The sequence below is a fragment of the Otolemur garnettii genome, unplaced genomic scaffold (genome assembly GCF_000181295.1).
Source record: "Otolemur garnettii isolate 467f Iridium unplaced genomic scaffold, OtoGar3 scaffold00100, whole genome shotgun sequence".
Lineage (NCBI taxonomy): Eukaryota > Metazoa > Chordata > Mammalia > Primates > Galagidae > Otolemur > Otolemur garnettii.
In genome coordinates, this window is record NW_003852495.1 from 6,844,965 (window position 1) to 6,867,134 (window position 22,170).

Consider the following 22,170-nt stretch of genomic DNA (forward strand, 5'->3'; position numbering starts at 1 on the left):
TCTGAGGATTCTCCGTATAATATTATTCTGTAAATCCAAACTATTCTAAAATAAAAAGCATACATATGGTATGTATATATACATTTATGAATATGCATTTTTTTTTGAGACACAGCCTCACTGTTGCCGAGGCTTGAGTACTGTTGTGTTGGCCTAGCTCTCAGCAACCTCAAACTCCTGGGTTCAAGCAATCCCCCTGTCTCTGCCTTCCAAGTAGCCAGGTCTACAGGAGCCCAACACAATGCCTGGCTAATGTTCTCTATTTTCAGTATTGACAGGGTCTTGCTCTTGCTCAGGCAGGTCTTAAACTCCTATACTCAAGGGATCTGCCCGCCTCAGCCTCCAAAAGTGTTAGGATTACAGGTATGAGCCACCACCCAATGTAAAAAGTGTATTTTAAAAGAGGGAGAAAATTGAGTATTCAGATATTTTCTAAATAGCAGCTTCTATGTATCTACACAGCCACATTAATCACAACTGGAGTAATGAGGATTACCTGCTACCATTTACATCTATATTAGATCCATCACATAGCACAGGAACACACATAGAGCCTAGACTGAACTAGAACTCAGTTTCTGAACTACTCAACGATCTTGGTCACCAAACTCCAATCACAGTATTTACTATATCGTCTTGAAAGTAAATGAAGTTTTATTAATTTTTTTCCCATTGAAGGAGTGGTAAAATTACAACTCTTATCTCCCCTGGAAGTTCTCAAGTTTATTCCAAAAAAGAAGGCCAAAACATTTTGAAGTAGATAAAGACAAGTTCAGGCTTACCTGAACTTGGCAGCCTTAAGTTCCTTTTTCTCTGCCAGCCTAGGTTTTCTCATCAGAAAATGCAAACAAGTGGTTTTCTTTGGGTGGGGGGCAGGAGCCAGGTTTGAACCCACCACCCCCGATATATGGGACTGGCGGCCTACTCCTTGAGCGACAGGCACCGCCTGCAAACAAGTGTTTTATTTATAATTCAGGAAATCTGACCAATGGTCAACTCTGCTAAAATTCACTTTCAATGTATAATGATATTTTATTAGTTGACAGCCTCTCAAACTTACCCAGTAATTACGTCTATAATAGAAAATAATGGATGTCTACTTTGGGGGTACAGTGACTGGAAAAAGCAGTTACCTTTCTAAAAAAAAATCTTAAAAAGGTGTGCTGATTTTGCATTCTTCTCCATAACTCATATATTTGATACCCTAGAAAAATCATGTCTAAATTACTTCCCAGATGAACTGATCACGTGTGCAGATTATTAAATTAATACTTAAGGAAGAAATAACTTCCTCATATTTTCACTGTCAAACACGATCACACACGTTGATTTGCTCAGGGAACCCCTATAAACACTCAGAAACACAAGCAGAAGAAAAGCACATTTATAACAAATCATCACCAGTTAAGTTATTCAACTATGCACACAAAACCCGGAAAAACATACAGATGCCTTTCCCAAACTCACTCTCTCTCTCCTTCTCTCCACCCTCCCTTCCTCTCTCGCTGGCTCTCAATCTCACACACACACACCTCTGCAAAGACACACAGACGGTCCCACGCAAATCCCAGGTTTCAGCTGATTCCCAGACCAGCTCCGGCTCCTCCTCTGCACCTGCTCGGCGCGCGGGTCCTATACCCTAGTTCCTGGGGAGACACCGGGTGCGCTCGGCTCTTGCTCTCTCAGACCCCAACCCCCCGAACTAAGCGCCCGACGCCTGCGCACGGAGCGCCGCGGCTCGCGCTCAGAAATCTCCGGGACGCCGCGGTGGGAACAAGCGCGTCCCAGACGACAAGCCCACAAACCCGGAAGAAAATGAAAACTCCAGGCTCCCGGCCTTCGCACCTGTTAGCCACGGCTTTCCGAGACTGGACTACATTTCCCAGAAGCAGCGCTAACGGAACGGCTCGATTTCCGTTTCTTTACGCCATTTGGGGGCCTGGAGTCGGAAGAGGCGGCTTTGGTAGAGGAGTTTGGTGGTGCCGCTGCTGGGCTGCGGAGCTTGGCGCTGCACATAGAACTGGAGCTCCAGGCCTTGGACCCTGACCTGTACCTCTGTTGAGGTGAGTGTCCGGAGTGCCAGGGCGGACATATACGGAGGAAGCGGCCCTGGAATTCCGTGTGCGGCTCTATCTCCCGCTTTGTGTGTGCGGTACAGCAGGCCTGGTATCGGAGACTGTATGGACGACTGGACGTGTACGACTGAGCGTTTGTGTGAGTGCGAGTTGTTTGTAACTGTGTGCTTACCTGATTGGGCATACACTTACATGACTGAGTGATTGTGTATGTACCGCGTGCATAATTGGGGTTCGTTGGTGACTGTGAAGTGTTTGTTGTGACGGGGTGTTTGGATGTGCTTGTGTCACTTTGAGGTTGCATATCTGCCTGGTAAAATGTGACTGGTGTTTGCCTGTGACTTTGAGATCCAGGATACTGTTGTGACACTGTGTTTGTGACCTTTTGTTTCCCTGACCTGGTATTTGGTTGTGTGACTATTCTTGTGTGTGCCACGTGTGTGACTGTACGGTTGTGTGCACCGTTTTCATGACTGTAAAGAGGATAGAAGTGCTGCTGTGGAAAGGAGTTTTTTTGATATGATCGCATGCCTTGTGGTTGGATTTTAAGACTAACCATGTACCATAACTTACAGAATGTGACTCTGGCTGTGGGACTGATTCCCGATCAAAATGTGATTGTGTGTGACATTGTGTGCTCATTTGTAGGCTTTATACGCTGTGACCTGATGGGAGTTAGTGGGGCATGGAAGTAAAATTTGATTTTGATATTTCTTGGGTTCATTCTGGGGCTGAGTCTGCCAGTGGGTCATGAGTCCTATGTGGCTTTGGGGCTTCTTGGAGGATTTAAGGACTTGACTTCTGTTTTGACCACAGTGGTTAACCATTGGTACAGACCTATGTTGCTTCAATTCTGCATCCATCCCCTTTGGGAATGGTAGTTGTAAGTTCACTGCTCCCTCCTGATGTCCTCTCACCTGCCTCTGGTATTCTTAAGGGGACTGGGTCCAGGGAACTGGCAGGCAGGCAGGAAGTCAGAAATTGGAGCCCCTGAGTGAAGAATAGTAGTTATGTCCAAGCCAGAGACCTGGTCTTGAGATGAGAATTTTAGGGCTGATGGTACATTCGAGACAAGACACTGGAAATGGAATGGGATTTCAGGAATGGGAGTACATTACAAAGGAGGTGCTTCAGGAGCCAGCCACACAGTTCAGAACTTGTACCACTGGAATGCATGGCTGTGTCTCCAATGGACAGCTTTGAATCAAGAAATAAATTCTGGCCTCAAATAGCTGTGATCTTGGCCTTTTTTCTGATACAAAGGTGCAGGACTGTTGTAGTTTCCTTCTGACTGTTTTTTTTTTTTTTTGAGACAGAGCCTCAAGCTGTCCCCCTGGGTAGAGTGCTGTGGCATCACAGCTCACAGCAACCTCCAACTCCTGGGCTCAATCAAGTCTCCTTCCTCAGCCTCCCAAGTAGCTGGGACCACAGATGCTCGCCACTACGCCGTGCTATTTTTTGGTTGCAGCTGTCATTGTTGTTTGGCGGGCCCAGGCTGGATTCAAACCTGCCAGCTCAGGTCTGTGTGGCTGGCGCCTTAGCCCCTTGAGCCACAGGTGCCGAGCCCCTTCTGACTTTTTTAATATTAAATTCAGAGTAGGTTAAAGGAGTACAGAAGAGGATATACGTTGTATCTTAAGACTGTTCCTCAGGAAAGGCCTAGTATCTCATTCCATTTTCTTTTTCTGAGAGTAGATCCTAGAGAAGAAAAGAATGGCTGTTGTTATACATCAGTAGCAAAATTTGAGGTGTGTGTTTCCTAAAATGCCTTTGCCTTTTCAGATGTAGGAATTTTTGTTTTCTTTTTGAAATTTCCCACCTGAGCCTTCACTATTGATGGAAGGGCAAGGCAATATTTTGCAGATTGGGATCATGGAAAAGAACTGTGATGGATGATCCCAGTAGGAAAAATGGATTTGAGAGTCATGGATTTTAAACGAATAGCTCTATTATGTTACTTCTGACACAGCAGCATTCTGATTTGTTTAATTTTTTTAGCTATGTATTACAATTTTTAAATGTATATAAAAATGTAACAAACTATCACACGCCCATCTCAAAAGTTGTTACTTTCCAATCTTGTTCCATTTATTCTGCCTTCAGTTCAAGATTCTTTCTAATTTGCCTTTTGGTTTCTTCTTTGACTTACTGGATAGACTTGAAGATCTTCCAAAGATCTGTTTTCACTGATTTCGAATTTCATTCCATTGTGTTTCTAGAATACAGTCTGTATGACTGGAATCCTTTTAAATTTATTAAGATTTGTTTTCTGACCCAGAATTGGATGCATCTCAGTAAATTTTCCATATGCACTTTCAAGAGTGTATTCTGCTGTAGTCGAGTGGAGTGTTCTATAAATGTCAGGTAGGTTGATAGTGTTGTTTAAATCTTCTATGCCTTTACTGGTTTTCTGTTTGTTGGATTTCTCCCTTTCTCCTTGTAGTTTCCATCACATTCTGCTTGGTGTATTTTGAAGCTCTGTTATTGGGCACATAAGTGTTTTGGATTATATGTCATACTGATAAACTGACTGCTTTATCATCTTCTTTATCCTTGGTAGTAGTCATTGCTCTCAACATGTACTTTCCCTGATACTTCATGTAGTCACTCCAGCTTTCTTTTGATTAGTGTTAGCATTATGTATCTTTTAAACATCCTTTTTCTTTTAACCTATCGTATTTTGGTATTTTAAGTGCATTTCTTGTAGGCAGCATATAATTAGGGCTTGTGTTTTTATCCCATTTGGTAGTTTCTATCTTTTAATTGGAAAATTTAGTCCATTTTTATGTAGTAGGATTATTGATAAAGTTTGGTTCAAATGCATCATTTTGCCATTTGTTTTATATATGTCCCATCTGTTCCTTATTTCCTTTCTTTCTTTTCTTCCTTTTAGAATTGATGGAATTTCAAAATAACAACATCAGTCATATATATACAGAAAAACAATCAAGACCTTTTGGAGTTTAACAGGATGTAGCCCAGTATTATTTGGTCTATAATCAAATTGTTGGGTCTTAAATACAGTATAATAACACCTTTCAAATGGTTAAGCTAGTGAAGAGGTTAATGTAACTCTATTTGAGAATGAAGAGTAATGCAGTTAATTTAACTGCATCTTGGAACTAACTCCTCACTCTCCTCCTGGGCAAAGTCGCGCAGGAGGAATCAGTCCATTAGAAGGAGTCTGGCTCCCTCCTCCGCACTTCCTGGCAGCCAGTCTGAAGGGGACCGGCTTTCCCCACCCTTGGCACTTCGGGCAAGGTCAATCAGCCCAGACCGAGCCAGTCTATCAGAAGTGGACAGGCAACCCTCCTCTGGAAAGTCCCTAACCGTAAACCCACCCTGTAGCACCTCTGGCGTATCAGGTGGTGCCAAGCATCCCTGGACAACAGCTCAGCCAATGGCAACCCCTCCCAACAAGAGGCCCAATGAAATTCCTCTATACGCTTTAAAAACCTCCCCTCGCTTCATTTCAGGTCGCCCTTCCCCCATCTAAACTGTAGGGTGGAGTGACCCAGGCATATGCTTGCAAATAAAGCCCTTCATTGTCTTTGCATGTGTGTGGTGGTCTCTCAGGGGAGATTCTGGTCCCAATATTTGGTGAGTTGGCTGGGAATCACGCCTCTGAAACCCTACTTCACACGGAGTGCTTAACACCGGTGAGTGAGTTATGTGTGTGTCAGTTGTGTTGTCAGTGTCTTAACTTGTGGAGCTTAGTGATTTGGATAGCCAGAAGCCCTAGGCAGAACGGCCGGTAGAGGGCCTGGCTGTGAACTGAGAGACGTCTTTTGTACACTTGGTTAGTCTGCTCTGGAGGTTAGACTTTGGGGCAGTCTTTTGTTCATTTGGTTATGGTTAATCGGCTCAGGGGGTTAGAGTCCCCCTAGGCAGCTGAGTTAATACCGCCTGGGAGGGCAGCTGCATGTTTGGAGTGTTTGGAATGGATGTCTGTTAGTTTATATTTAAAGTGTAAATTCAATCATTCCTGTAGTTCTGTAGGGGCTGGACTAGCATCTCCCCTTGATTCAAACCCCCTGGACACCCACGTGGGGGTCCCTGATCAGTGTGGTTGACCTAAACCACTGAGCTCGCCAGGGAGGCAGTTTGGTCTCCTTGTGTGGACACCTCAACTGGGCTAAAAGAGGACCCCATCGGCAGGTATTCAAGGAGTCAAACACTGGGAGGAACTGACATGCAGGAATAGGTACCTACACAGGGAGATGTCTAAGACAAGGTATGATCAATCTGAAGAGCCCACTACAATTTTAGTGGAAGAGGAGCCTGATCACCTCTTTGGGCATTAGATCACCGGCAGGTGTGTTGAGAAGTGTGTGAGAGTGTGAATGTGGTGTGACTGACAAGAACTCCGAGAGTGGAATTGAAACTCCTGTTAGAGGACCTGGAAGTGTGTTAGTTTGCCTCCTATAGCTAAGTGACAGCTCGGGTGGGAAACCGAGGCTGCCCAAGTTTAAAAAAAAAATGGGTTGAAATTGTGTACATGTGAGTGCTTGGCGAAAAACTGAGATGGGTAACAATAGGTGGGGTTTTGCCTCCCCTATTCATGGGGTGAAACGAATGTGTGAGTGTGCCCTTCTTCCCTGTTCCAACTTTACCCCCTGGCTATTCTAAGAAAAACTGAAAGTTCCAGGTTTTCCACTCTCTGTCTTTGGTTGCAGCCACATGGCCATGTGGGTCTTGACATTAGAAAAGATTTTTATAGTTTTGTTACTGGAATTTCTTCAGTGAGTTTTTGGTCTCAGGAATTTAAAAATTGAACCCACGGGCCACAGATCAGTGATAAAATGGGATTTTGAACTGAGGGGCATGCAGAGGGAGTAAAAAGTGCCAGAGCTATTGGCGGAGAGGCCGTGCCTTAAAAAGTGTTGTGGTCCAGGCAGTCTAGTGAGCTCTGAATGGCCCTTAAGAATCTGGGAGAAAGAATGTAAATCTCGTGCTTTGTAGGACTGTATCAATATCAGCAACAGGTCTCCAAGGCAGACAGCCTCTGACAAAAGGGAAGAGGCCCAGGTCAAAAGTTTTCTGCATGAGTCCTTTGTCTAGAGATAAATAATTAACCCTGAGAAATATTTTGGCCAGGACTTGGTAGATAAAAAATACCTTTGCAAACTAAATAAGTGTTCTAACAAATAAATGAATGCAACTCCACATTAGACAAGGTCATTAAGTCTTTGCTGCGGTTTTTATCTAGAGAGAAGATTAGGATGTGTGCTCCTTAGTCTGGGTGGAGCCAGCCAAAAAGTTTCAGGCTGCTTTATTCATGACCTTGCTAGGGCTCAGAAAATTTGTACCTGAAAATGGGAGTCTGATATCTGAGCTCACCTAAACCTGAAAAATAGAGGTTCCCTGTCCAGCCCTGAGTAGAAAAATCCTATATCAATGTTACACCTCATAAAATCTCTCTCATTTGTAAAATGTAATAATTTAATTGTTTAAATTGTTGGGGAAACCGAGTCTTTGTCAAAAGATAAGATTCTTGCTTTTTAAACCTTCTAATCATCAGTTTGGCCAAGTAAATGGGTAATTTCATAATAAACTAAGATTCTGTTTTGTGAAAAATGAGTTTTTAAAAGTAAGAGAAGTTAGACAGAAAGGAAAATGGCATGGTGTAAAGAAAAAATCTTGTGTAATAAATTTTGTCCTGAAAAAGAATAGTTGTGTAAAGAAAGTGAAAGACAGGACAAAAGTTTAAGAAAGTTTAGAATGTTTGTAGATTGTCTGTGCAGGTTAGATAAAGCTCATAAAAATTTTTTTTTTGTGAAAGAATTTACATGTAATCCAGTTGATTATGTATTTCCTTTAAAATCTTTTGAAATGTAATCTTATTTAAACCAATGTTTTAAACCTTTAATATTTGACAAACCTTCCAAAATCAAAACTCTAAATTTGGGGCTTGGCACCCACTCAGCCCAGAAAATGAAAAACACAACTCTAAATTTGGTCTTTTTAAAATATTAAAACCGCTGAAAAACACAGAAAAACAAATTAAACTTATTTAATTTATTAAAAATGTATAGGAAACATTGTCAAATATAAAATGGTAATTAATTTTGTATGAGTTATAGTTATAATATGTTCCAATATTATAAAACATTAATCTGTCCTAACACATATTGTCAATAATAATTTTAATTCATCTAAAAAATATTTTTTATGTAACTGGCTGAGTCCAAAGTTTATCCTAAAGAGAGACTGAATTCTCTCGAATTCAAATTCCTATTGTCTTTAAAAATTGAGTACCTTTGGGCTAAAAGCAGATTTGTAGAACTTTCATTAAAAAGTTAACATGTCTATAGATATTGCTAACCTAACCTCAAACAGAACAAAAATCAGTTATATGGAACTAGGCTAGTTTGTCATAGCTTTTTGTTCAAAGTATTATTAGTTCTTTCTGTGTCCTGTTTTCCAGAAATCAAAAAAATAATTCTCTGTCTTTTGAGCTATTTATAACTTTTCAGACAATGTATGTACTTATGAGCAGAGTTTAAAACATGTATTTTTCTCTCTCCTTGATTTCTCTGAAATTTAAAAGCCATTTATAAGTAGTCTTAATTTCTGACAATACAATTATTTGCTTAAGTTCAATAAGAATCTGTTTTGTTCTATAGGACATAATGAAGGCACTGGTTATTTTACCAAGGCTTTGACTGGAATAACATTTCCAAAAGTGTCCAGACTGCGTCAAGGAATTAAAGTTGACTTTATAAAGCCAATAAAAAGCCCTTTGAAAAACTGGCCAGATACCCATCAGTACCTTTCCTGATCTGTGGTAAGTAACGAAGGTCCCTTACTGATGGGTCTGAAAATTGAAATGTGCTTAGGGACCTCAAAAAAAAAGAACTTACCAATGCATACAGGTATCTAATGGCACAGATAAAACCTCAGCTCATAAAAGGCTCTTGAGAAAGTCTGGCCTAAAAATTCCTTATAAAGTTTCCAGCAGAGCCAAAGAGTCTAGATGACTAATAATTATTCTTACTGTGTGTTATGCAAATAATCAGTATACTGAAGATACAGTTTATTTTGGCAACTGAGTTGATTCTGCTGTAATTTGTCTATAGTAAGAAGAGAAATTAGAGAAAGAAAAAAAAATTAAAACCTAAAATGATAATTTTCCAGGTCTGGTGCTAGCCCTAACAAGGCCTCAGGAAGAGGAGTGGAGACTGTTTATACCTAAGCTGGGAGAGAAACTAAAACCCGAACTAGCCCAGCTGTGGCCAAGGGTCTAGGTAAAAAATAACTCCCCCAGAACTTGCAGTAAACTAACCACCGGTAATAGTAGAGATAAGCCAGGAGCAAGGCCAGTGAGATAATAACAGTACCGAGTGCCCCAGGAAGCCCTGGAAAGGATCCAAGTGCACCTTCAGAAACTTGAGCAGTTTGGCATAATCATACATTGCCAGTCTCCCTAGAACACTCCCTTGCTCCCTGTGCAAAAGCCCGACACAAAGAACTATAAACTGGTGCAGGATTTAAGGCTTGTTAATCAGACAACTATATACTCTGCTAAGTCTGTTGCCCACAGATGCCAAGTGGCCCACTTACCTGGACTTAAAAAAAAAAAAAAATTCCTTTTTCAGTATAAAACTGGCTCCGGGAAGCCAGTCTATTTGCTTTCCAGTGGGAAAAACCAAACATGGAAACTGCGATCCAGTACACATGGACCAGATTGCCACAGGGGTTCAAAACACTCACAATTTTTGAAACAGCACTGGTTCGTGACTTCCAGAAATTCCTGGCTGAGAAATTAAAATGTGTGCTGCTCCAGTATGTTAATAACCTCCTTTCAGGGCACCCTAACCAGGAGGGCTGTGCCCGAAACATGGATTGTCTTTTATGATATCTAGAAGTATGTGATTATAAAGTATCCAAACAAAAAGCCCAGATTGGCCAGCAGCAAGTACATTATCTAAGATTTACTATTCAGCAAGAGTAAAAGTATGTTGGCATAAAATAAAAGCAGGTCATTCATTGCCTCCCCACCTCCATGAGCTAAAAAGCAAGTTTGAGAATTCCTTGATGCAGTTGACTTCTGTCATCTTCAGATCCCCAACTTTGCCATCTTGGCTAAACCTCTGTATAAGGCAACTAAAAGAGAGGAAGGAAAACCCTTAGAGTGGGAAAGAGAACAAGAACATGCCTTCTCCCAACTAAAAATAAGGCTAATGACTGCCCCTGCACTGAGACTGCCAGACCTGTCTAAGCCCTTCACTTTGTCCCAGAGAGAAATAAAATGGCTATGAGTGTGTTAACCCAGATGGTCGGATCCTGACCAGGGCCTGTAGCCTACCTCTCTAAGCAGCTGGATAGAGTAACAAAAGGATAACCACCCTGCTTGCGAACTCTAGGCGCTACTGCTCTCCTTGTACAAAAAGCCGATAAGCTAACTCTAGGTAGGATCTCAGAGTGAAAATATACTACTCTGTGGTCACTTTAATAAACACTAAAGGACATTAAGTATCAACAGAAAATACTTCAGTTGCTAGAAGCAGTATAGAAACCCCAGAAGGTGACAGTGATCCACTGTTGTGGGCATCAAAGAGATGCTTCCACCATCACTAAAGGGAACACTAGGGTCAGTACTGAGACAAAAAGCCTGCATCCAAACCATACCGGGAGTTGCGAGTAGCTCCCCTCATCTCCTGGGTTCCAGAGTTTTCACCAGTCTACTCCTGGGAGGAAAAAAAAATAGTTGACAGCAGAGGGGAGCCAGGAAGCAGAGGGAGGATGGATAAAAGTGCCAGATGGACAGGTGACAGTCCCCCAGATTCTAAGAGCCACCGTAGTGACAGGAGTATTTAATGAAGTTGCTAGGCTTCTACATACTTCTACATCTCCCACCTGGCAACCCTGGCCAAAACTGTCAGTTCAACGTGTGCCAAGGACTAACAGTACCCAGAAATCCAGTCATGTGGAGCAACGCCCTTCAAGGACTTGCAGGTAGACTTTACTGAAATATCCAGGTTTAGAGGAAACAAGTACTTGTTGGTAATAGTCTATCAGACTTGAAATAAATAAAAACCTTCCCCGGGTTTGGATACCTTTGAATGTTAAAGTAACTAGGCTGAGGATAAAGGCTTTTGGCTTTTGAAGGACTGAGGTCATGGATCTAGATTAGAGGTTACCCAGATTTTTCTAGAAAGGGCTAGACAGTAAATATTTTGGGCTTGACAGGCCATATGATATTTGTTCCAACTAGTCATCTGCTGTAGAGTGAAAATAGCAGAAGACAATATATAAATGACTACAGATGTGTTCCAATAGAACTTTATATAGTTTCTAGAATAATTGGTGGACAATAGTTTGCCAGCTTCTAATCTAGTTGCCCTCTAGTGCATAACAAAGAATTGTCTATGACTTTCAAAATAACAACCATAGCTGGAAAAAAAGGTGTTTATGATTATCTGGATCTAAAAACTCTCACATAAAGCATTTTTTGCATAATCATTTCAAATTGTTAAATTTATCTATTTTCCTATTTTTGGATGGTTTTACTAATATACGCATCTTCCCGGAACACAACAATGGCTTCAATGAGAAAAAGTTATACTTTATTTAGGAAATTTTCTGACGTATTTTTAATCATTTCAGAAAGTCACAGTATTATTGGCAATACTGATTGCAATATTTGACTTGCCAATAAATAATAAATACTTACAGAAACCTTCATTTGTAGATAATATATTTCTGTTTACTCCGCACATATACATGAACAAAACACACAAGTATAGCCTTTATTTCAAAATGTCAAAAGATGCCAACAACATTTAGTTTAATATGATTGTTTTATAAATGGTTGTAAGCATGCACATTTCATTATTTGTGCCTTGTGTGGTTGTCTATGATCATTAATACATTAATACATACTATATATAGATGTATCATATTACCTATGAGTTTCATTTCTTTTTGTGTATAGAGAGCATTGCGTTTTTGTTTGTTTGTTTGTTTGTTTTTGAGACAGAGTCTCCCTGTGTTACCCTTGGTAGAGTGCCGTGGCATTACAGCTCACAGCAACCTCAAGCTCTTGGGTTTAAGCGATTCTCTTGCCTCAGCCTCCAAAGTAGCTGGGACTACACGTACCCACCACAACACCCAGATAGAGAGCATTGCTTTTGACTAGGAAAGGAATCACTACCTGTATCTATTCCCCTTAGTTTGTGTTTTGGGTTGGGAGGAAAAGAAAGAAGGAAGCAAGCAGCAACTCTAACTTTAACTTAATCATTTGTGGCTATGCAAAAAATCCCTGATCTTAAGGTTCTGTTTTTTCCTCCCCATCTCTACCTTCTCCAGACTGTGCACTTCTCTTAAGATAGGAACCCAGAAGAGGACTGATCATTTCTTGCAGTTCTAAAAATCATGGCTCAGGTGAATTACTGTTTCTTTGTGACGTCTCCAGTTACTTTTTTATATGGTATGTGTGTGTGCATGTATGTTTGTGTTTGTTATTCCTGAAGCTTCCTTCCTCTACTCAGAAATGTGCTGCTTAATTTATCCCGTCCAAGTGACAGTGTCTTCCTTAAGTATATCCACACACTGTTTTGTTTTTCACTTTGTTGCCCTCGGTAGAGTGCTGTGGCATCACAGCTTGCAGCACTCACAGCAACCTCCAACTCTTGGGCTTAGGTGATTCTCTTGCCTCAGCCTCCCAAGTAGCTGGGACTACAGGCACCTGCCACAACACCCAGCTATTTTTTGTTGCAGTTGTCACTGCTGTTTTAGCTGACTGGGGTCAGGTTCAAACCCACCACCCTTGGTATATGGGACTGGCGCCCTAACCACTGAGCCACAGGTGCTGCCCCCACACACTTATTTAACAATCTGTTCAGCATCTTTGGCTATGAACACTGTAATAAAAGCATAAGCCCCTGATGTTTTAAGGTAGAGAAGGATGGTAACACACATAAAAACAGTTTGAACTTCTCTTTAGACGTAAGTTTCCCCATCGACAAGGTAGGAGTTGTCTTAATATGTGGTAAGAGCTTTTATGAGCTTTGAAGATTAGGAACATGATTGGAGACTGCTGAACAGAGAAAGATCAGAGATCTTCCCTGTGAATGCATGATTATGAATACCAATAATATGAATCATTTTGACATGCAGCATTATGTCCTCATTTTGAATGTGTTAAGCTTAGATTTTGTTTTCCACCTTTCTACTGCTTAGAATGAGGAAAACTTACATTTACAAATGATGAATAGCAACAAGAAAGATCATCATTCACCTTCATGAGTTGAGAATCATAACTCTCAGAACTAAGAAATATCTGTGACATTTTTATGTAACCTAAAGTGGCTGAATATGAGCATTAAGTTAAATATGTGTTCATTATACTTCATTATACGGAACTATTCTGTAGCCTATAACTAAATTATTGGTGACAAGGAAAATGCTTATGATATAATGTGGTACTCTGAAATGAGGAATCTAAGCGTTCAATAAATTCTTTAATTTTATACAAATATTATTTTATAAGATTTTACAGAAAATTTTCTCCAATTATTTTTCTTATTCCTTAGAGAAGAGAAACATTTGTTGAGAAAGTATGATAGACAACATGCATACTGTACTGTACAGGATGCTTGGATGTGCTATTTTTTTTAATTGGGGCATTGCATTACTTTATTGTAGACTTATCTGTGTAATGAGATATTCTATATGCAGAAAATATGTATAGCAATAGGAGTGATCAGGAACATGTTGGTAGTTCCCAGACTGTTTGATATGTTGCTTCCTTTGTGGACTATTTCCCATCATGTCCCCCTCCATTGAAAAAAATGTTTTCTTTCCATAATTAATATTGTGTTTGTTGTTTCAGAGATCAGTGATATTCAGGGATGTTGCCATTGACTTCTCCCAGGAAGAGTGGGAATGCCTAGACTCGGCTCAAAGGGATTTATATAGAGATGTCATGTTGGAGAACTATAACAACTTGGTGTCCCTAGGTAAAGTTATCTGCTCTTCATATTCCAGGATCTACCTTTGGCATGGCTACTTTCTCTGCTGTTATTTCAAGGTTGTTTTATAAGTAATTAAATGAATTTCTTCTTCTCAAAGGAATGGTTTGAAATTACTGGAAAGAAATAATATTTTCATAGCATACCTTTATTTTCTCTATCTTTCAGAAAGCCTTAACTCTACCTTAGACTACCTGTCTTCCTGCTATCTTCCTTAATGATCAGGGGATGAAATTTGAATTCTGGGACACTCAGAATATTGTCAGAAAAAACAGGCTATCTAATGTTACACTTTAGATCTGCTAAAGGATCACTAAATAATTCATAGGCCCTGTCACAATTTTTAAAAATAGATGCAGAAATGTATGCTTTTTTTCTGAGTAGAAGAGCTTCTATCATTTGTATAGTGAATACAGTAGATGAGTACATTTCACTAATAACTCAAATGAGCACAATCCATTACATACACCAAACACATTCTCTTATATATGCTTCGTAGTTGATTATTACATATTGAGACTTTTACATGAAATGAATATGCTAGAATCATGTTTTATTTGAAAATAGCTGAGAATGAACCTCTGATGGTCTAAGAAATTTTTTTTTTTTTTCCTGTAGTATTTTCACAAGGGATGGAGTCTGTATCAGTTAAAACTTTAATGAGTGATTTTTCTGGTAGATGATCACTTTATTCCTTGTATGCCTCACATCTGGAATATACCTGTCTCTGGACTCTTGTTTTTTTCTGAAAGCTTTAGGAAGTCACTGTTTGACATGCTCCCCGGCAGGACCCAAACCATATGGGGAAAAGGACTAGGACTTGAGAAAGAAAGCAAGAACCTTTCAACATGGTCTCCCTAAGGAACCCACTTAATCCCTGCTTCTTCCTTTCCCTGTTAGTCTTTTATTGTAAATTCTTCTCACTTTCAGAGGAGGATATGGCTTTTCCTTTTCCCCAGTGACAATGCTTTTATGTAAACTCAGGATTCAATTCCTTTCCAGATTGTTTTGCTTTCTTAGACTTATGTCATTGTCTCCATTCTCTAAAATATGTTCAAAATGTGTTATCGAGGGTCTTTTCTCTGCCAATAATGGTAGTAAGTAAACATTGGGAAATAATACTCTTTTAGATAATGTTCCTAATGTACCAAAATATAAATTCTTATGGGATAAATACAAAATAAGGAAACAAAAACATATGCATGTTTGTGCACATGTGTGTACATATATACACATTTAATAAATATAATAGGCTGTGATAACCACTATGAATAAAGGCAAAGAGGGGTAGGCAAAGAATTGGGAGTGGGAGTGGGCTATTTGAGACTGGTAGATTATAGAAAAAGCCTGTCTGAAAAGGTAATAGTTGAACAAAGATTTGACTGAAGTAAGGACATGAGTCAGGCCAATGTCTAGGGTTAAGTATGGAGTATTACATGTAATAGACATTGGGGCAGTCATTAACTTTCTAGGAGGAACAGACAGGCATTGTGTCTAAAGAAAAGTGAATTGTAGACTAAGAAGACAGAGACTAGCAAAAAGGACTTGTAATTTTATTCTCTAAGGTGGTACCCTCTGACCCTTGTCTGAAGCAAATGATCTTTCTCCAGAAGAAGGTAGGAGGCCTTTAGAATTCTCAGAAATTAAGATCAACAAAAGGTGAGCTCACAAAGATCATCAAACTAACAAGAAAATAGGTCACAGCTGAGTGACAGATAGTCTGAAGAAGCACCATATTACGTGGCAAAAGTCTTCACATATTGGGATGATTGGATGTATATGTAAACTATTGGTGAAATGTTTAAAGAATAAAGAAAGCACAAAAACTAGTAGTAGATTTTCATAAAGGAAGAGATTTGAAAGAGAACCAAGTAGATTATTTCTATAGGTTCTATTCTTTTTGAAAATAATCATTAAAAGATTGATAAATTTGGCTGCATGAAAATTATTCTTTTGTCCGGGTCCCACCCCAAGAGCAGCATCCGTTGAGACCTGTGAAAACTGGTGGTGATTGAAGAAATGTACAGTTAGAAGCAACAGTAAAGAAAGACAAGAGACATAGAGTAGAATTAAAAGCTGGAGTCGGGGTCCATTGCCCATCATGGGATTCCAGCAATGGCACTGAGTGTTTGCTCCACTTTGCTTTTATTGGAGTCTATTTGCCCAGGGGGAAAGATGAGGGAGGGAACAGAGACGGCAGCAGTTTCTCCGATAGATCATATCAACTCAGTAATCTCAGCCTTGGATTGGGAGAGCCTCTTGCTTGAGGTCACACACACAGATTTCTGGGGAGGTGTTAAGTTCCACTAGTTCTCTGTGGAGTAAAACACCATCAGCCTTACTCTCCTCTGAGGGATCAGTGGGAGGGAGACATTTTCCTCCCATCATCACCACAGAAGATTTTCTTCTGCTATAAGGGATATAAGCTCTTCTGCCCATATCTCGGAGCTGGAGCTACTCCCTTGGTCTCTACCCCAGGCAAATGCACATCTCCACAGTGGGTATCTGCTTTGCCTGTTAGGGGGCAGGAAATGCCCTAGAAGATGTTTCTTTTTCTAGGACTTGTCATAGACTTTTCTATGGCTATTACTCTTCTCAGAGTACTCAAAGACCCAGCAGGGTATTTATAAGCTGTATCCCCAACAGGCTAGAATTTCAGAAAAGGCAAGAATCTTGCTAGCAATGGCTAGCTTAAACGTAAACTAGCTGACTTTTCATTGTTCCGACTCAGCTTACTCTTTAGTTTTCCTCTTTTTCTGGGGTTGCTTTTCCTTTCCCAAGAATGGGGTTTCTAGTCCCCATTCTCCGAGCAACTTCATTGAAAGACATCAGAAAGACAATAAAAGACAACCATGAATTGAGTGATGATACTTGCAGTGCACATAGACAACAATGGAATTAGTGTTTCAAACATAAAAACCGGGGTGGTGCCTATGGCTCAAAGGAGCAGGGTACCGGCCCTATATGTCAGAGGTGGTAGGTTCAAACCCAGCCTCGGTCAAAAACTGCAATAAATAAATAAATAAAAATTTAAAAAAGACATAAAAACCTACAGATTGATGTGAAAAAAGTAAATAACGATATTGAAAAGTTTGGTAAAAGATACCTGAATAGGCTCAGCGCCTGTGGCTCAAATGGCTAAGGTGCCAGCCACATACACCTAAGGTGGCAGGTTCCAATCCAGCCCGGGCCCGCCAAAACAACAATGACGGCTGCAACTAAAAAATAGCCAGGCGTTGTGGCAGGCGCCTGGGTTCCTAGCTGCTTGGGAGTCTAAGGCAGGAGACTTGCTTGAGCCCAGGAGTTGGAGGTTGCTGTGAGCTGTGATGCCATGGCACTCTACTCTGGGGGATAGATTGAGGTTCTGTCTCAAAAAAAATAAAAATAAATAAATGAAAAAGATATCTGAATAGGCAGTTCAAAGAAAAGGAAATGCAAATTAAAACCACAGTAATGAGATTATTTCACATGCTTGTAGACTGGCAAAATTTAAGAAGTTTGACGGTACTAACCATTCCCAACACTTGGAGGCTGAAGTGCTCTATAGTTTGCTGTGCACAGTAGCCAAAATGGTAATAGCAGAAACTTCAATCATCTGATGAATGGATTAATAAATGTTGAATATTCTTTTTTTTTTTGAGCAAATACAGTGTTTTTTGTTATAAAAACAATATGGCAACATTAAATGTTAATAAATAGAAGACAAAGTTGCTAAATCTCACAATCTTAAAACAATTGTTTTCCATGTCTGCATTGGCTTTAAGTCATTTTCCCTATGTAGACACCATGTTACGTGGCTTTAATCAAACATAAATATAATTTCATGTTTTTTTAACATAAAAATATTTTTCCATGTTTCTTAACAGCCTTCATAATAAAAATTCTGAATTAGCTGAATAATATTCCAATAGATGTAGAACAACTGGATTGATTTTTCTATTGCACAGTTAGGGTTAGGGTTAGAACTCTCGCCATTATAAATAATGTAGAAATGAACATATCTGGTCTTTATTCCTCCAAGAGTCATATATTCCAAAAATAAGATTACTGGGTTGATGGAGTACACATATTTTTGAGGTTTCTGCTAACCTGTGCCAAACTGTCTATCAGCTTATGTGTATCTTTAATAGCAAAACACAAAAATATTTTTTTGTGAATTAAATGGGTGAGAAAATATATTCCTTTTTAGATTTAGTTTGCATTTTTGCTTAGCAACAGGTGAGCTTTCCCTACATATTTATAAATAAATTTACTTCTCCTGAGACGTGCTTGTTCATGTCATGTGTTCACTCATCAACCTCCAGACTCTAATCGTGACTGCGTCTTACACTGGGCTTATAACAAGCCATGTGTTGTAACGAACTGCATAACAACAGGGTCATTAAGATTGTAACGGAGCTGAAAAATTCCTAGAGATGTCACAGCACGTGTTACTCGTGTGTCTGTGGTGACGCTGGTGTAAACAGACCTACTGCACTGCCTATCTTATAGAAGTCTAGTGCACACAAGTAAGTACAGTATGTAACACTTGATAATGACAATAAATAACCACGTTGTGAACTTATGTATTTACTAGACTATGCCTTTATCATTATTCTAGAGTGCATTCCTTCTACTCATTAAAAAAGTTAACCGAAGGATAGCCCCAGGCAGGTCCACCAGGTGGTGTCCCAGAACCAGGCACTGTTACCCCAGGAGAGGACAGCTCCAGGCCTGTTACTACCCCTGAAGATCCTCCCACGTTGTCCGAGGCTAATGTGTTTTTGTCTTAGTTATTAACAACATGTTTAAAAAGTAAACCAAAAGAAAGTTTAAACAGTAGAAAGCTTATAGAATAAGGAGATGAAGAAAGAAAATATTTTTGTACAGCTGTGCATTGTGTTTGCACTTTAAGTGAAGTGTTATTACAAAGGCATCAAAAAGTCAAAAGAAAAAGTTTATAAACTAAAAAAGTTACAGTAAGCCGAGGTCAATGTGTTAACCATAAAGGAACTGAAGCCTTCATGTTCCCTCACCACTCACTTTCTGACACCCAGAGCAATTTCCAGTCCCACAAGCTCCATTTACAGTAAGTGCCTTGTACAAGAATACCATGTTTAATCTTTTCCATATATTTTCTGTATCTTGTCTATGTTTAGATACACAAATACAAGTGTATCATGACGGCCTACAATATTCATTATAGAAACAAGCTGTGCAGGTTTATGGCCTCAGAACGACAGGCCACACCATATGTCGGATTGAGTTTACAGTAGGTTATCCTATGTAGGTTTGTGTGAGTTCATTCTGTGATGTTCACACAACAACAAAACTTCCTAAGCGACATTTCTTAATACTTATTGCTCAGCTAGGCGTTGTGGCGCATGCCTGGAGTAATAGCTACTTGGGAGGCTGAGGCAAGAGCATTGCTCAAGCCAAAGAGGTTGAGGTTGTTGTGAGCTGTGACACCACAGCACCCTACCCAGGGTGATAAGACTCTGTCTCAAGAAGAAAAAAAAAAGAACATGACTATTTATCAGCTGTCAATCAGTGCTCTGAACTGACTGTGAAAGGCATATCTCTGAGTGTGAGGATGGCACTTCTTCCTGTCAGCTGTCACAGGCCCCTACGACAGTCCTGAGGACATCCTCTGTGGCAGGTGCTCCGCTGTGACTCTCAGGGAAGGGCAGGCGCCTGCCACTCACACACGGCCTCCGGCAGCTCCATTCTACAACTTTTCTGACTCTCATCGAAAATTAGTGGGGGAAAAATATGAGGAGAAATCAGTTTTCAGAAGAAACCTGGCTTAGCAAATTTGCACTCGACTGTTTACAGCAGCTCAATTAGCAGTCACAAAGATGCAGAATCAGCCCAAGCGCCCATCAAACCAGGGATGGATTAATAAACTATGGCATATGTATACCATGAACTATTATTCAGCCATAAAAAGATGAAGACTTTACATCTCTTATATTTACCTAGATGGACGTGGAGAATATTCTCCCTAGTAAAGTATCTCAAGAATGGAAAAGCAAGCACTAATTTGACACTGGTAGATAAACAGCTGCAGGCCCACCTGAGAGGACGGACACAAACTCAAGGGGGGGAGGGGCGTGGGGGCTAGTAAGCGCCTGCAGAACAGAGTGTGGCTAATGGGACATCTCCTGGGTGAAGGACTCAGATACAACTTGGACTTTTCCTAACAAACGCAAACAATGTAACCTAACCACCATATGTACCCATATATATTAACCTGAAATTTAAAAAAAAAAACCAAAAAGAAAAAAGAAAACCTGTCTTAGGTCTGATCAGTGGCAAATAAAGAAAGATTCTGTAGCAGCTGCCAGGGTTAGTTACACTTTCAGGGAAGGATCATCACTGGCAAGTAAATGGTTTTGCTTACTTGTCATTGACAAATGAATACATTAATAACTGCTCATCTATGAACTTCTTCCATTCTGGCTTTTCGTTAGCCAAATCCCTGTAGTTATCATTGGACATAATGATACTGTCTGACTCGAAAGCCAGCTTCACGATGAACCTGTTGTTATAGCAGACCACTCGCCGCCCCTGCACTCACCGAGATGGAGTGAACACCAGGATCTTCTCCTTCTCCAATTTACGTAAAATTTCTTGATCTGTGATGAGAGCATCAGGCCAAGACTGTTCTTTTCTCCAGGCAGGAACAAAGACTGTAACATCTTTATGGCCTCTTTCCAAAAACCAATCCACTGCCAACTTTATTCCTTGGCAGGAAAATACTTCTTTGTTCCCATGGCTCATTGCCACATTGCTATCATCTATAACTATTGGTCTCAGATTTTCATCGTCATCCGTTACAACCTCTTGCATTGGAGATTCAGACCGCTGAGATTCCAGGGAAGATGTTTCCTGCATTATACTGTTAATAGTACTAACTGTTTGATCAGCCTCACTTCTATTTCTAAGTTTGACAAGTTCTCCCAAAATATCATTGATCAAAGCATCTGTACCAAGTTTGTTTAGCACAAGCTGAACCTGTTCTTCATTCAGAATAACCTAACGTAAGTGCAAACTCCAGTTTTGTTTGGTATTCTCGTACCACCTCAGGAGGGGTCTGAGACTCTTCCGGTTTAAAGTCTTGCAAGATTTCATTGTGCTTGAGTACATGAGGCTCTAAACAGGGAGACCTACACAGTTGTCTGTGAGTCTTGGTCAATGAGCACGGCTCCATGGAAGTGCTACTCAATTGCTGTGACTCATGATCAGAACTCGTGCTTTCTTCAGAGTCACCAGAGCTTACATTCTCCTCAGACACCTCTTTCTTATCCTTCCCAGCATTAACTGTATCCATTGTTCGTTACTCCACCGTTGACCAAGGTACAGCTGCACTTAATTGTGGGTCAGTGCCCTCCACATACAGGTGGCCAAGGTCATGCTCCAGGTGATCCTTCAAACCCATGAAGCTGTTCAGTGTACTTGACTCCACCTGTTTTTTCTGTATTCCTGAATGCAAAGAATCCGGTATTCTTGCATTCTCTTCTCAGCAGCCATCACAACATGCCCTGGATGCTGGGGCAGCCCCGGGGCTCTCCAGCAGGTGGCCACCTCCCGCTCAGCCCTGGGCCACTGCGGCCACCGCTAGGGTGCAGGGCAAGCAGGAGGCTCCCCCATGCCGGCTGCCTGCCCTGCCAGGTGTGCGGCTCCTCCACCAGTGAGAGCAAACCCGGCTATGCCACCCAACGCACCGCGGCCTGACGTTGGATATTCTTTTTTTCTTTTTATTTCTTTTATAGCATAACTGTGTACATTAATGCAATCATGGGGTGCAGTGTGCTGTTTTCATATACATTTTGAAATACTCTCATCAAACTGGTTAACATAACCTTCGTGTTATTTTCTTAGTTATTGAGTTAAAACGTTCACACTCTGCTTTTAGAAAGATTCACTTGTACCCTTGTGGATATTCTTATAATGAAAAATGAACAGGAATGAAGTTCAGATACAAGCGACAATATGAATGAACCTTGAGAACATCACAAGTGAAAGAAACCAGATGCAAAGGGCTAGTATGGCATGACTGCATATATCTGAAATGTCTTCAAAGTCAGTAACTGGTTAGCAAGCACCCGGAATGGGGCAGGGGTGGAGAGAATGGAGAA

The 22,170-nt window shown here is 40.5% G+C and overlaps 1 protein-coding gene and 1 pseudogene across 2 annotated transcripts in view; one reads left to right on the top strand and one right to left on the bottom strand.

Annotated features, from left to right (window-relative positions):
- The first annotated feature begins 1,953 nt into the window (after positions 1-1,953).
- The window catches only part of LOC105887625 (zinc finger protein 420), a 34,833-nt gene continuing 14,616 nt past the window's right edge, over positions 1,954-22,170 (top strand). For both annotated transcript variants that reach the window (XR_002774896.1, XM_012809102.2), the window contains exons 1-4: positions 1,954-2,063; positions 8,702-8,862; positions 12,387-12,461; positions 13,912-14,038. Coding sequence is in view for 1 of the 2 variants with exons in the window: in XM_012809102.2 (XP_012664556.1) it covers positions 12,453-12,461; positions 13,912-14,038 (136 nt within the window). In the remaining variant the exon portion in view is untranslated. The remainder of the gene's footprint in view (positions 2,064-8,701; positions 8,863-12,386; positions 12,462-13,911; positions 14,039-22,170) is intronic.
- On the bottom strand, positions 20,298-21,562 carry LOC111727328 (annotated as a pseudogene).